At 35.1% G+C, this 16,334-nt stretch overlaps 1 protein-coding gene across 1 annotated transcript in view; it reads left to right on the forward strand.

Annotated features, from left to right (window-relative positions):
* The window catches only part of IQCM (IQ motif containing M), a 280,897-nt gene that overhangs the window by 87,404 nt on the left and 177,159 nt on the right, over positions 1–16,334 (forward strand). The window contains exon 7 of the mRNA XM_064479062.1: positions 12,474–12,482. Coding sequence (XP_064335132.1) covers positions 12,474–12,482 — 9 coding nt within the window. The remainder of the gene's footprint in view (positions 1–12,473; positions 12,483–16,334) is intronic.

Here is a 16,334-nt window from a genome sequence, read left to right on the forward strand (position 1 = left end):
AACTGGACATAGACTTGCATTACCATTTTTCTATCATATTATTGAGTTAATTTTGATATAACATGTAAGATTCTGCTCTGGACATATTTCATTCCTAAAATGACTCCCCGTTGAAATTCACCTTTTTTCTGAAGCAGTGCTTTAGTTCTGTTATCTTATTTTGTGTAAATTTTGCTAATCACCTTAACTCCTAAATACACGTATTGATTTTTGTTTGAAGAGCAGTAATAGTCAAAGTGATCATCCCAATGGTTTGTGCCAAATGTGATCGCACCTATTTTTGTAATGGTACCTAGACTATCAAGTAAAGATAGTGGAGACCAATGGAGAACCAAGAGGTTCGTTAGGGTGTGGCACTTGGAGGACTTAAAACTCCAAGGACAATTTTATAACCACATACTAATGGTTTTTTGAGTGAGAGTAATCTTGGACATGGGAATCTGTGACTTGAAAATAGAATTGGAACTTCACTTTAAGTTCACCAACTCATCAGGGCAAGTCCTAAGATGTCACTATGTGAATAGTAGAAGAAACCCATGTGATTCTGAAATCTTTAGCAGCGATTTTTAAAAGGCTTCAAAATGCTGTTTTACAACATTAGGTCTCACAGTGTCTGTATATATGTCTGGGTTTCTTACACCTCCCATATGTTATGCTCTGTGTGTGAATGTGTCCGTCTCATCCTGTGTCTTTTTTCCTCTTTTCCTATCGTTGATTATTTTTCTTTTTGACTTGTCATTTGTATTAGTGTGCTTTGGCTGCCATAACAAAATACCACAGACTGAGTGGCTTAAACAACAGAAATTTCTTTCTCAAAGTCATGAAGGCTGGAAGTCCAAGACCACAGTGCCTGCAGGACTGGTTTCTCCTGGAGCCTCTCTTTCCTTACTGTCAGATAGCTGCCTTCTTGCTCTGCCCTCACATGGCCTTTCCTGTGTATGTGTTTCTAGTGTCTTTCTCTTCCTACAAGGACACTAATCATACTGGATTAGTGCCCTACCCTTATGGCCTCATTTAACCTGATTACCTCTTTAAAGGTCGTATCTCCAAATATAGTCACATTGAGGCTTAAAGATTCAACATATGAATTATGGGGAGACACAGTTCAGTCCATAGCACTATTAGACAGCTGATAATAATTTTTCCTATTGAATAGTTTGTTATCTACTATTTTAAAAAACACTGAGTTTTTATATTTTTCCTGTAAATGAAAACTTCTGAATTATGTCTTATTTGACTTATGCTGCTTAATTCTTTCTGAGTGAACCTACTAAATCATTACCACCCTGTTTAGATAAAGACATTATATGAATATTATTAAGGAAATTTAGATGGATTTAGACTAGGAAATTATGTTAATGTTTTTTGAAATTTGAACAGTCTTTGTAATCTGTTATTTTCAGAACATATTAGTTAATCACAGAATAGACAGTTACTTCCAGCTAATGGGATGTATATTTCTAATTCATACATGTCTATAACAAGTGATACCCATAGAAGGCTGTTTTCATTATCTTCCAGTAAAAGTGAATAAATGAACTACTGCTTCTAAGCCTTCCAGCTCTACCCTGTTTTACACTAATAATGTAGACATTGCTTCTAGCTATGTGAAGTACATTTAAACATAGTTCTTTTGGGATTAATCTGGCAAGAGTAGACATGACTGTGGATAGCTCTAAATACAAGACTAGGAGTGTTTATTCATTGCCGACTGGGGAATTAGTACAAAAGATTTCTAAACGTGGTTGACATAGTAGATGGTATTTTGGGTATGTGTACTTGTCTAAAGAGCTTGGGGTGGACTAGAGTGGAGACTAGTTAAGCATTAATAGGCCTTTTGCATCAGTCCAGTTAAGGCTTTTATCTTATTCTTGCAAGCCAACTATGTTGGGGGAGGTAAATGGATAAGAGAGGGTAAGGTCAGACCTTCAAATTCCTTTCCTGCAGCTCACTGCACCTTTAATTTTTACCATTGAAAGTCTGATTTTTTTTTTTTTTTTAGTAAGGATTCTCCTTTTGTTTATTCTTTAAAATAATAACAGTCCTAAAAAGGATTACAAAGTTTTAAGTAATCTTTTTTTTCCCCATTTTTTAATCGTGGTAAAATATACATAACAAAATTTACCATTTTAACTTTTTTTCCTATATATATATATTTATTGAAGTATAGTTAGTTTGCAGTGTTGTGTCAATTTCTGGTGTATGGAAATTCCTCAAAAGACTAAAAATACACTTACCACACGTTTTAACATTTTTAAGTGTACTGTTTGGTGGCATTAAGTACACCCACATTGCTGTGTAACCATTACCACCATCCATCTCCAGAATCTTTTCATCTTTCCAAACTAAAACTCTGTACCCATTAAATACTAGTTCCCTGTTCTTGCCTCCCCTTATCCCTTGGCAACAGGTATTCTGCTTTCTCTTTTGTGACTGGCTCATCTCATTTTGCATAATGTCTTCAAGGTTCATCCATGTTGTAGCATGTGTCAGAATTTCCTTTTTTAAAAACGGCTGAATAATATCCTCTTGTATATATATACATACATATATATATATATATCATATTTTATTTATCTATTCATCTGTTGGGGAACATTTAGACTGCTTTCACCATTTGGATTATTGTGAATAATGCCACTGTAAACATGAGTGTGCAAGTATTGTTTGAGTCCATTCTGTCACTTCTTTTGGGTATATACCCAGAAGTGGAATTGCTGATCTATATTGATTCCTATGTTTAATATTTTGAGGAATCGCTGTATTATTTTGCACAGTGGCTGCACCATTTTACATTCCCACTAGCAATGCACAAGTGTTCCAGTTTCTCCACATTTTCATCAACACTTACTACATTTTCTGTTTTCTTGATAACAGCCATCCTAGTGGGTGTGAAGTGTTAAGTAATCTTGATGTGAGTTTGTTCAATCAGGTCCAAAAGACAAAAAGTAACTAGGAAAACTGAGGATGTAGAAAGAAGCTTGCATTGTTGAAAGAAGAGAAGACAGGGCACAGATAACCTTGTCTTTGATTTTGTAGGAGGAGAGAAAACTATAACACATTCTACTTTCAAAACACTCTGTATAGCTTAGCTACACATCAAAATTTTAATTCACTCAAATAAGAAAGTCATTGTGGATTGCTTTCTTTAAGCTAAAAGAACACTATCCCTTTTAAGCCTGAAGTGTTTGTTTTCTTTTTAAAGTATTTTGTATCCTTATATGTTTTTAGTTCTAATTAAATGATAATACAATAATGCTGTATGTCTTTAATTTTAATGTTTCATTTCTGAACTGCAGACTTATTGTATTAGAATTCCCAGTTATTGTAAACAATGGCATATGGCCCCCTAAAACTTCTTTACGTGAAGTTAAAGAAACCGCATCCTGAAGAATAAGTTACTAATGCTACTTTTTGTGGTCTCTGAAGTACTGAGATATTTATAGCCTTAACTATCTTGAAAGATATTATTTATCCAAAGTAAGTGAGCACCTGTGAATGTAATCTCTTGTGTAACATAAAAATGTGATATTGCATTGCAATGGCATATATAGGAAAGACCACCATCTCCAACTTTGTTGCTGCAATTTCACTTCGTAACTCCTCTTTACAAGGTTCACTAACTTTATGACAATGTATGAAGCAATCTTGAAATCCTCAACCTGATGGACTGTAGGTGTGGAAAACAACTCTGGTATTTATCAAAATTGTGAGATGCAAAAATAAATGTATTTATCAATAGTGCTCTTTAAAAAGCTAGGATAAAAACAAATATTAACAGAAATGTGTGTAAGAAGTTAATTTCTAGCTAATATTTGGAAACACAGGAGAGGGTGAAGTAACTTTTACACATTAGTTATCAGTAAGGCAAAACTCTTCTAAGCTAGTGGCTCATTCATGGCTATGTTGCAGTGGCTCTGGGGGTCAGGAAGTTCCTTGACAGGACCTCTGCCATCTGGTGACACCCTAGGTTGAGGGTGAGATGACAAGCAAGGGAATGCCCAAGCATGTGTGCTCCCATACTCGTCAAGGTGGTGACAGAATTCAGGGAGAGAGGAGCAGAGGAGAAAGAACCTAGCTGGGTTTGTCCCCGTGGGAGGGCAGGCGCATTTCAAGGAAGTGAGGGAAGTTCAGTGTGGCAGAAGTGTGGCATTCAAGAGGAAAGTGGCAAGAGCAGAAACAAGATTTTAACAAAGCCCCATCATCACGAAGTGCCTTGTAGGAAGACATTTGATCACTTTATTTTCTTAATTCTGGATGAAAAGAATTTGCCTAACCTTGACACTAGGAAGTAAGGGATTACAAGCAAGCAGAATTTGGTGTAATAACTGATTGCATTATAAATTGTTTTATGTTTCAAAGAACACACTGTGAGTCCTCTGGGCATTTAGACCTCCCTCCTCCCAAGGAGAACAAGTCCCATATGAGAGGAGAAACCAAGAGTCAGTGGTCATTTTTTTTTTAACATACTTACAGATTCATCTGATAAACAAAACCAAAAAAAATTAGTTTTGTAGAAACATATTTTGTAGAAATGAAGAAGAGATTTTGTATATAACATTCTTTATAGAAGCTTAATTTTGACCATAGAATGGGTTGACTAGATTTTAATGAAACTTCTTATCACTTTTTTCTGGAGAATTTTCTTGAGCCATTTTGGTAAAAGAAAGCTGTATGAGTCTAAGGGGATATTCTTCTTTTAACTTGGAAATTTAGACACCTTTTTGTAATGCTTTATTGTACTGTCAGAAGACTGTGGGCATTCACTTGAAATATTTTATTACATAATAAAAAATGGTAAATTAACTTTTAATTCATAGAGCATCTTTGCTCATTTTTCTCCCACATCACAATTTCTTCTCTCTGCTCTTTTCCTTCCCTCCTGCACAACATTTGAGAAGGTGTTGTAATTGTTTTCATACTCACGATTTTCTCCTCTTGTGGGCTGCATTTGATAAAAAAAAAGGTTATCTGATTTGATTTTCTGATATTTCTAAGCATTAACACAAATCATTGTGGCTATCAATTCGAAAATTTCTGTTCATTCAAATGATTTCCTAAATTTTTAAAGATCATTTTGGATACCAATGAAATTACATTTTGAAAATCCTATAGTAGTCTGGGAATTAGTTTAAGCCTTGAGTTAACTAAGTGACTATGATTTTTTGACATTTTGAGCAGCATTCCAGAAGTTACTCTTATCTAGTTTTTTTATTTATTGTTTTGATCCTATTACAAGAAATGTGATGTCTAATACTGCACATTATCTTCAGCTTTCACATTTTAATTTTGAAATGCATTTTTGTTTTCCTATGAAATATAAAATTTTGAATGACATAGATATTTATTTTGATATGTTTAGTAATTATTTTTAATGTATATAGTTGTAGTCAAAATGCCACATTTCAATGATTTATTACCTTGCAACAGTATTATCTGGGCCTGATAGTTTTATATCATATATTTTATATGGTCCCTAGTATTTTTATAATAATTACTTATTTCATTTTATTGAATTTTTCCTTCTAGATAGAAATTTCTAGTGTTGTCCTAGTTAAGTACTTTTTACTCCATGCAAAATTCCTTTAGCAATAAATAGGTTAAGATCTATGGTCACAATAAACTGCTCAAGACTTCTGTATGTGTGTGTATATATATATATATATATATATTCTTACAAAGTTTTAAAAGGAAGCACTCTTGGTGAATGCAAGATTTGGATTGTAATGTTACTTAGATTTACCAGTGTACCACCATTTAAACCACATCACAATAGCCCTCACACTAAATAGTATTCAAAATGAAAAGTTAGATAAGTAAATAGGATAATTTTAAATGTGTATTTTTGAATCAATTTGATTATATAGAGAAAAATCATGATCTACACTTCTCATTTCTTTTATTATAAAAGACCATTGGATTTTTAGTTTGGGAAGCCACTTCAAAATCTTTCTTTACTGCAGAAGCCAAACGATTCAGTCAAATTCTCTAAATCATATTGACCCTTTATTCTGAGATATAGTTGTGTGGGAAAGGTGTTTGAGGGGCATTAGGCCCACGTGCTTTACTAATAGTGCCCACCATAGTTGTAGTTTTAGTCTCCAGTCAACATGTGCATTCTTTCTGAGATGAGCTGGAGTGTGATTGTTACCGAAACCTGGATGAAAGAATGAAAAGCTGGATGGAGAGAACATTGGAGCAGATATTAGGTTAAGGGAGTGAACAGACTGTGCCTGCCTTGGGGAACCCCCCCACCCCCACCCTCCTGGGAAGCTGGGTACACTTGTTCTCTACGAAAGGGAACATTAACTAAATTTCTTAAAAAGTAATGAAAGGGAACAAACTGTAAAAAGGCAGCCAAAAAAGGCAAGCATCTGTTACTGAACATGTCTGACTTGACTTCCTTTTAATGTTCCTAGGAATAAATTTATGAACTAGGAAAGGTTCAGCACTAATTAGCTTGTTTTCATCAAACAAAATGCACCAGACATGGGTGTTGAATATGAATGAAGACTTCAGTAGTAATGATAAGTAGACAAAGAGAGTACCAGTAGATGCAGAAAGCGCTGGTATCCGGGGTTATGTCCACAGGCTCTGGATATTGCTATGGCTGTTAATATTGCATTGACTTCAGACTTGCTATAATGTGTTTTTAAATGATCGGAAAAAAATTTCTGAAAAGTCAAGTGTGTTCATTAAATAATAGATGGATTAGGCGCAAAATTTTCTCTTCAGCTGTACACCGTTAGGCTAATGAGATGTTAGAAGGAATTGGCATAACAAATATAGATACTTGAAGACAAAAGATTTTAGTATAAGTGACAGCCATGGTGATGGTTGTATCTTGTGCTAGTTGTGCAGAAGCATGATCTTTATTAGAAACTCTTGGGACCAGGCGTATCTGGGAATCAGAATATTTCAAACTTTAGAAAGGTAAGAAGATAAGTGGATCTACAGTCAAGCCTGTAATCAAACCATTGAAACATTTTACAGTAAAGCATAAGGATATTCTCATTAAGTGGGAGATCAAGGCCGTTATATAGGCCTTTTGTTGGTTGGATCTGGTCAGGTTTTGCAACCAAAGGTCAGATGAGTTAAATTTGCCTCCGTATGTGTTATGAAAGGTTTGTTGTTTTTTTTGGTAAAGGTTTTTGGATTTCTGAGCTACAAGTAAGGACTCAAAGACCTGTAGTAGTGATAGTAATAGCAATAATAATAGTAGTGGTCGCTGTAGAGGTAAAGGCGATGGAGAAGATAAAGAGATAAGGACAGAAACAGACACAAACACACACAGTACAGACACATTGTGTGCTAATAAAGGAAACCTTATTTAAAATGGAACCGGGAAGCCCAAGGGGAGAGCTCTCACATACATACCACTCTTTGCACTTGCATAACCAGCAGGAAGACGGAAGATAAGAATTATTTTGATGAAGGAGGACATTAATCATAGGGGAATTATATCACCTGCTTTTCAGGAAAAGAAGGAAGATCTCTCCCTACCCCAGCAACAAAGCTCTAATCACCCCTTTAGGTGAGAAACTCTAAAACCTCCAACTCTTGCTCTTCTCCAATGAACTTTTGTTCAAAACAACCCTTGCCAATTTCCTTCTAAAACCTACTCAAAGCACAAGCGCTTTCCTTTGTTCTCCAGACTTGCCTGTGATTCACCATAGCTTATCTGTCTTGGCAATTCTCTGCTATTCCTGAATAAACCCATTTTGCTGGTAAAAATAACTGGCTGCTTTATTTTTAAGGTTGACGACAATGAATATTACTAGTTCCATAAGGAAAATATCTTGATCATATATTCATATTTCTTGATACTTGGTGCAAGATTTCCTGGAATTAATTGCAGAATGTCCACGTTTATATGATTCCCAGTGGCAGAATCAGGCAGATGTAATTGTGTATCTCTGACAGATGCTAACTCCTGTGAGAGTTCTTCCCTGAACCCCACCTCTAGAAGAACACCACTTCTTTTGTTTTTCAACTCACAATGTATTCCAACCTGACAGTACATCATGAATCTCTTTATTGGTTTATTCCTGGTCTTCCTCACTAAAACATAGACTCCACAAGGCTAAAGACATTTTAGACCACCAATGCGACCCCAGTGCCTAGAATGGTTTCTATGATAAACTAGAAGTTTAGAAAATATTTGCTGAATACATTAATAATGGGCTGCATGACATTTCCTCTAAATGGAACACATGAGAGGCCCAAGGTCCCAAAGCAGTGAAAAATACCACCATGATAATATTACTAGAAAGAGGCAAAAGAAAAAAAGTCATGCTGTAATTGTTTTTTTTTTTTCCTATATTGATCAAAATTGTTGTACAGGCCTTAATTCTTTGTCTTGAAATGGACTTGGCCCATTCCTCTTCTCTGGAACCTGGGCCATTCTCATTTTATCAAGTCGTTTTCCTGTGGGTTCTCCTTTTCTTTTTTCTAACCTCCTCCAACATCCCTCATTAGAAGACTCCTTTGAGACTACAGGCAGGGCTGGCTTCATTGGCTAGTTGGAAGGGACCAAATCCATCCCAGGGGCACAAACGCAAAACTCTGACTTGTAGGAGATCCTGGTATTGAAGACTAGGTCACAGATGGTGACACCTGGTTGGTAGTAATCAGGAGGCCACACACTCCCATTCAGTTGTTGCATTAGGAAATTAACAGATGGTGAAGATACTGTCAGTCACAAAAGGCTATTTTAGGATGCTGTCTTCAGTGATTGATTCCTAATCTGATTCTAGGTTTATTCTTGAACCAAACACATAGGACAGCCTTTAACCTCAAATTATTTTAGATCTTTGTATTCTTCTTTCTCTATTCTCTCTATGCTGTTACTACATATTTATGAGCATCCTGTAAAGCCTTTTAACAGTTGTCTTTTACCATGTGTTAAAATAATTTTTATAAATTATGCTTTATATAAAAAGCCCAAAATAAGAAAATTAACCATACTTATTATAACAACAATGCTTGATTACCTTATTTTTTCATTCAAAAGTATATTCTGAACATCTTTTCTTATTCATTAATTTATTTTCTTTAATATTAAATCAATGTTAGCAGTATATGGGTATAATGCATTTTTGGTTATTTTGGCATTGAATAATGCTTTAATGGGTTGCAGTGCACTATATTTATGTTCGAATGTTTGTGAATAATTTTAATTTCCTTGTGACATATTCCTGGTAATGGAATTGTTGGTGTGCCCTCCTCCTCCTTTTGCTTTGTATTTTAATATATATTGTTAAATTGTCTGTCAACGAAGTGTTGGTTTGGAATTTTCACATAGATTTTCACTACTTCTCCTACCTCATAAACAAAAGTACACATAGGAAAAACAAATCAACAACTAGCTAAAGTTAGATAATTATCTGCAGGTTTAATTTAAATCAGAGGTAGATTTTAGGGTATCTTGTGGAGTGGGGGAATGTGCCTTAGGCCCTTCCTACTCCTCAGATCACCAGCATCGTTATCATTCCAGGAACTTGTTAAAAATGTAGGATCTCAGGACCCCACCACAAACCTATGGAACCTGAATCTGTATTTGAATAAGGGCAGCAGTGATTTATAATCATATTAAAGTTTGAGAAACACTGTTTTAGACAATTCCCCATAGTATTTTGCCTTTTAAGTGAGCTTTTGATAAGTATTGACTATATGAAGTAATCTTTTTCTTGACAAGTACCTAAAATGCAGATATTTTATGTTGAATTTAGAGTAATGTAGTGGGCTAGGAATGCATTTTCTTGTAAAAGTTGAAGAGTGAGATTATAACCAACCAAAGATACCAGAAACACATTCTCAAATAATGAAACAGAACTACAGTGAATGTCAAAATTGGCCTGGGAAAATATGCCAGATATTTTTATAATAGAGCTTTCAGCCAGATAAATTAATCCAGACAATTTCAATAAGCTGATATATCATCCAAGTATATCGTGAATCTCTAGAAATCTGATTTTAGTGATTTATAAGCACATGTAGTTTGAGAAGCACTGGTTTATGTAATTCCCCATAAAAGTCCTCCAAACAAGAGGAGGTAGTCAATCAAGTTGCAGCTAGGGGGCTGGGGCAGCCTTTGACCACATGCATTTGATTGGCAGTTCTATATCCCATTATGATTAAGTCCTAGTGACTCCCTACAAAATCACTGGCTGTTTTCTAAAAGATCTAAAAGTGGAAAACACAATTGCTGAGTGCCAAGCACTAAAAATCTCATGTATACTCTAATGCTGTCTTTGTTTATTGTATTCTGACTATTTTCATAAATTTCATAAATTTCTTTTCCCTGTATCACTAATTTTACCTTCTGAATAGTGTAGTAAGTCTGAATCCCAGTCACCTCCTATTGTGTAATCAAGGTAAAGATATTAAACTTCTCAACTTCCTAAGGAAAAGTGGTAATTAAAGTATCTATTTTGCAAAGTCTTGGTGAAGATTGAAGAAAATGTACATAAAGCACATAGTAGGTTCTAATTATTAGTTATAACAATTTATTCGTTCTGTGATGCAGTTCCAGATCTACCACACAGTACATAAATCTCATCATGATAACCAAACTCACCATTCACAGTGTTTTACAGTTAAATAATTCTCAAATACACAAAAGGATTGAATTCAAAATTTTAAAATACTATTCAGTTTACAACTGAATTGTTTAGTAATAAATTAACTATGTGGCAGAGTACTTTAAATCCAAAGGGGGAAACATATTCAAAATCAAATAAGCATCTTTATTTATTTAAGCATCAATTTCAACATCAATAAGAACACAAGCACATTAAAATGCCCCCAAATTATAAAACAGAAACTCATTTCCTTTTAACTCCAGCAGATAAAAAAATCAATCATATGTATTTATAGATTCATACAGTTTAAAACTTGAGAATGAAACAACTCACTCCTGGCAGCAGCTGTTCCACTGCTTGGCAATCTTGAATTTTAGTTTCCAGGAACACACACAAACCACAGGAGAGATTTGGAGCCATGTAACCTCCTAGGAAGTTTAGATACACCTGGGAAACCTATGATTCCCAAGATCTTTTCATTCTTTTCTTTCTTGAGAGACAGACACTCATCCTAAGCTTAAGAAATTTTTCTACCATATTATTTTTAAAATTTCTGTTGTTTTATACATCAATTATACAAAACAGTATAATTATTCACATACATATCTATTTATATCTCTGTATATCTTAAAGAATAATACTGAAACAAATACTTACAAAACTTAGGGAGCAGAACTCTGTGTCTTTTCCTTCCCTTCATATCCTGAAGAAACCAGTCTCCTTAATTTTATGTTAATTGTTCCTTTACTTTTCTTTACCACTTTAGTACTACATATATCTCTAATTAGTATTTTGCTTACTTTTACTTGTTTTTAACTTTATGTGTATAGAATTATAATGTCTTTTCTCTCTTTTTGCCCAATGATGTATTTTTGGGAGATCCATCAGTCTTCAAAATGTTGATGTATGCCCCATGGTTCATTCATTTTCATGGATGCGTAACATCCCGTTGAATAATTACACTATAGTTTAATTATCCTGTCTATTGCTGAGAGATACTTGGCCTTTTAAAAAGTTATTTCCTATCATGAACAATTCTGCTACATTCCTTTGCAAGTTTTAGGTGCAAGAGTTTCTCTAGGGTAAGAACTCTCAACGTCAATATGAACCTGCATCCTGTTGCGTCGAGAATGGGTTATATAGATGGCAGAATATTGATCCTTTCAGCCTGGAAGGCAGGTGGGCAGGACCTGCCTGGGCAGGAGGAACTCAGTAACTGATTATTAACTATCTGAATAATTGATTGCCTCTAGCCACAAGTGGCCTGGAGTAGAATAGCTGTGCTGGGCAGTGAGTGTATGTTCACAGTTTTCCACTCCCCACAGCAGTTTACAAGTCCCCATTGCTTCATGTGCTTGGCAACACTTATTATGTCAAAATTTTAACATTTGCCAATTTGTAAGGTATGAAATAGTTCTTTGTGCTTTAAATTTACATTTTCCTAGTAACAAATAAGGCTGATAATTTTTTTTAACATATTTCTAAGCCACTATTATTTCTTCTTTGTGAACACCATATCGTTGTGTTTTTAAAAATGTGTTTGGATGCCTTTATACTTGTCGACTGAAAAAATGCACAGCCTAAAAGTTAAGAGTTATATTTTATTTGGTGGGAAGACTTGAGCCGGGATGACAGCCTCTCAGATTGCTCTCAGAGAGGCAGGGGAGGAGCTAGGATATATAGGAGCTTTACAACAAAGACCAGGTAGTTGGAACAATAAAAGATTGCTTGTTATCTAAAGAAAAAGAGGCATCTCAAGTTAAAGAATTTAGCACTTTTCTTTGTATGGGAGGAAACAAACATTTGGGCTCACTGAATTCATTCCTTTGACAAGCACCCAGCTATCTAGGGCCAGTATCCTGTCCTTTCTTATTCTGAGTCCCCTCAAAGGGCACCTTTGTGAGTGGCTGCAGAGGCCAGGCTGCAGGCCTGTCCTCACTAGGGGGTGGCGGCAGCTGCTGATGACTTGATGGCTTCAGCATTCTTTGTTTACTGATACGGTTGCAGTATTTTCATTCACATTGCAGTATTTTGGTTCACATACCCCTTCTATTTTGTGCTATTTGTTCTTTCCGTTTTGTCCTTGTTTTCTTTTGCTTCTTTGTCTTTTTTGGAAATTGATACATTTTCCCCTCTTGTTCCATTTTTCCTTGTGATAGTTTGGCGTTGTACTAGTTTTCCTTGTACTCATTTGGCATTAATGTTCTCGTTTGGCATTTATGTATAGTCTTTATAAGTGGCTAACCTATTGATTTTAATATATACCTTTAACTTAAACTATCTTTATCTTTTCCCTGCCATATATAGAAATCTTAAATTGCCTTAACTACTAGAGTTTAGTTCTCTTTTATTATTTTTACCATTTTTAACTTCCCAAATTGAAATAATTATTTTGTTTATACTTCCTTGTTTGTTTAGTTTTATCTACATGCTTACTAATTTTTTTTTTTTTTTTTACCTGCTCTTATATGCAGCACCACAGATCTATAGGATGATATTCCTTCTTGAACTACATCTTTAGAAGTATCTTCAGTAAGGGTCAGTTGGCTGAAAACTTCAATTTATAGTGTGTTTATGTTTTCCTCCTCGGTAATACCTTCTCAGAATCTTGACGTTTTCACTCCCCTGTTATCTGGCTGCCACTGTTGCTGTTGAAAAATCAAGTGTTTGTCCAGTTGTCTTTCCTTTGTGAGTAATCTGTCTCTGTTCTATGTCTACTTTTAAGGACTTCTTTTCATTGTTGTTCTACTATTTTATTATGAGATGTCCAAGTGTGGTTTTCTTTTTGTTCATTCTGCTTTGTTTTTGTTGGGCTTCCTATGTATGAAAATCAATGTCTTAAGAGCATTCTGAGAAAAAAAATTTCTGCAATTCTCTCTTCAAATGCTGTCTTTCTTCCATGTTTTATCAACTCTAATTAAAACTTTTTATAAAACTCTACTTAGACATATGCTGAGTCTTCCATTTGTCGACTGAAATAAATGCACAGCCTAAAAGTTGAGAGTTATGTTTTGTTTGGGGGACATTTCTGAGGACTCGAACCCTTTCGAGTCTCCGATGAAGCCTCTCAGATGTCTCTGATGGACTGCTCTAGAGAGGTAGGGGAGGAGCCAGGATATATAGGAGCTTTACAACAAAGACCAGAGTTGGAAGAATAAAAGATTACTAGTTAACTAAAGAAAAACCAGGTATCTCGAGTTAAAACATTTGGCGCTTTTCTATGTATGGGAGGAAGCAAACATTTGGACTCACTGAATTCATTCCTTTGACAAGCACCTAGCTATCTAAAGCCAGTATCCTGTCCTTTCTTATTCTGAGTCCCCTCAGAGTGCACCATTGTGAATGGCTGCAGAGGCTGGGCTGCAGGCCTGTCCTCACTGGGGGGTGGCGGCAGCTACTGATGACTTGATGGCTTCAGCATTCTTTGTTTACTGATATGGTTTGCAGTATTTTTTGTTCACACATTCAATTATCATTCTGTTACTCTTTTATTCTTTTTCATATTTGCTATCTCTTTGTGTCTCATTGCTGCATCCTGGGTCTTTTTTTTCTCCTGATTTCTCCTTTAGTTTATTGGTTCTCTTTTTGTGTGTTTCTGTTCTTTTCTTTTACTATCAATGGAGTTTCTAGTTATTTCACTTATTATATTTTTCAGTTTTTACAACATCTAGTTGTTATTTTCCAAATCAGCTTGGTCAATTTGATAATTTTTTGGTTCTTTTAATATATTCCTCTAAACAAATAATGGAAGCTCATTCTTATTTTATATTCTGTATATCTTAATTACAGTATTACAGTCTTTGAGTTTCTGAAAACGTAGTTTGTTGTTTCTTGTGATACGTTGATTGTTTATTTTCTTATGTTTAATGACTTTTCTGATTGTGAGCTCATTTTTTTTCTTGGTATTTTATTGTGAGAATTCTTTAAAACCAGAATTTAAACTGCATTCTTCTAAAAATGATTGATGTTTGCTTTTCCCAGGTGCTTTAGAGCACTACCAACCTGGGGCCACTTTATTCTAAGTGTTTTGCCTTTATTTTGCAGAGGAGGTCTGGGATATTGCAGGTAGTGCTAACTGAGGCCGCAAATCCATATGAATGAGGTCTTGTCATGAAAAATTCCTCAGAGGGTCTTTTTTTTCTCTTTCTACCCAGAGCCAAAGTCATGACAGATAAGTAGTCTCATGGTATCGCTTTCTCTTCCTGTTTCTATTTCTTTCTTCCTCCAGGGAAATTTCAAAATCCTGATTTATACTCTAAAGATATTGCACTTCCAGTACCCAGGTTTTATGAGGCATGGTCTCAACTCTAACATTCCTTCATGCTCTGGGTTCCAGTATTAGTCTCCCAGATGCAGGGCACAGAGCTCATTAAAACTGAGGCTCCAGGTTGTCAGAAATTTCCATGCAATTCCCAAAGCAAAGACAAGCTCCAGAAATCATACAACAGTAAATTCAACATTTCTTGTTTTTGATCAGAAAGGAATGCCATTACTTTCTCTTCAACTCAGCTATGCATTTAAAATATCTTTTATTTTTGTCTTTAGAATTTATTATAGTATTATGCTGTGATTTGTTGCTACGAACGTGCTCCTGGAAATAACAGCCCTATTATGTCTTTTACAAATAGGTTTCAACCCTCAGAGGGACTTACCTTGAGATGTAAACTTCTCTATCCAGCCCCTTCTCTCAGTCTTTGTATTATCTCCTATGTTATCCTTAAATCCCTACACATCAAAGAGTTTTGATTTCCCTTGGAGGTTAAAGAAATTTTGTCTAGGGACTGTTAAATGAATAACCCATGTTTTGTTGGGCCACCATCTTTGGTCTCTCCTAATCTGAAAGTTGAATGACTTTTTGAGGCCATGGCCATTATAGAGTGACCAGCGTTACCTATGGGATTCCCTCCACTCCTCCTAAGAAATGTAGAAGAAATACAGCACTTGAGAACACCTTCAAAATGGATGTTTCTATGGCTCCATGGAAAGGTTTTGAAAAACTACAGGCTTCCCGGGGGTGGTTCTACGGCTTGAAAACCCTCCTTTGGTTTGTGTGTGTTCTTAGAAGCTCTCAAAAGCAACAATGTAAAGATACTTACTTGTGAAAAATTCCAAAATGATGTGTTGGGTGTCTTCTGGTTCTGCATGCGTGCAAGTTATTGATATTTTTCTTTTTAAACCATTTCTTAGACAAGAAGCAGGAGCAATACAAGGAGGACGCTCACTGCTATTTCACAGAATGTGCTAGTGACATGACTGATCTTTGCTGGGGAAACACAAGTGTTAATACTCAAGCCTGGCAGAAAAAGCTTTTCAGTTTATTTCACAAGTTTTGATGTGTAATTTGTAATTGTATATTGTATGCTGTTAGTGATTTTTCTCTTCACGGTTACCTACTTTTAAACAAACCTTTCATTTACCGTGAATAATGTGTTTATATATGCTTCTGGTAGGGTCATGAAGCTATTTATAGCTATGAAAATTTCTTGCTACTTAGAAAATACCTTTAAACACCTTTTGGGTTAAGTATTGGAGGTGTAATATGCCAACTATAGACTACATATTTATTGCAAACATATTGCAAAATTTCACACTAATAATAGTAATATAGAAATATGTCTAGCATTACAATGCAAAATCAAAGACTTTCTTCCATATTTCATCTATGGTTAATCAATGCAAGAATTTAATCATTAAACTATAAGACGAATTAGCAGCATTGTCCAAAGGAAAAAGAAAATTCCAGATGAGATT

The sequence above is a fragment of the Camelus dromedarius genome, chromosome 1, assembly GCF_036321535.1.
Source record: "Camelus dromedarius isolate mCamDro1 chromosome 1, mCamDro1.pat, whole genome shotgun sequence".
Taxonomy (NCBI): domain Eukaryota; kingdom Metazoa; phylum Chordata; class Mammalia; order Artiodactyla; family Camelidae; genus Camelus; species Camelus dromedarius.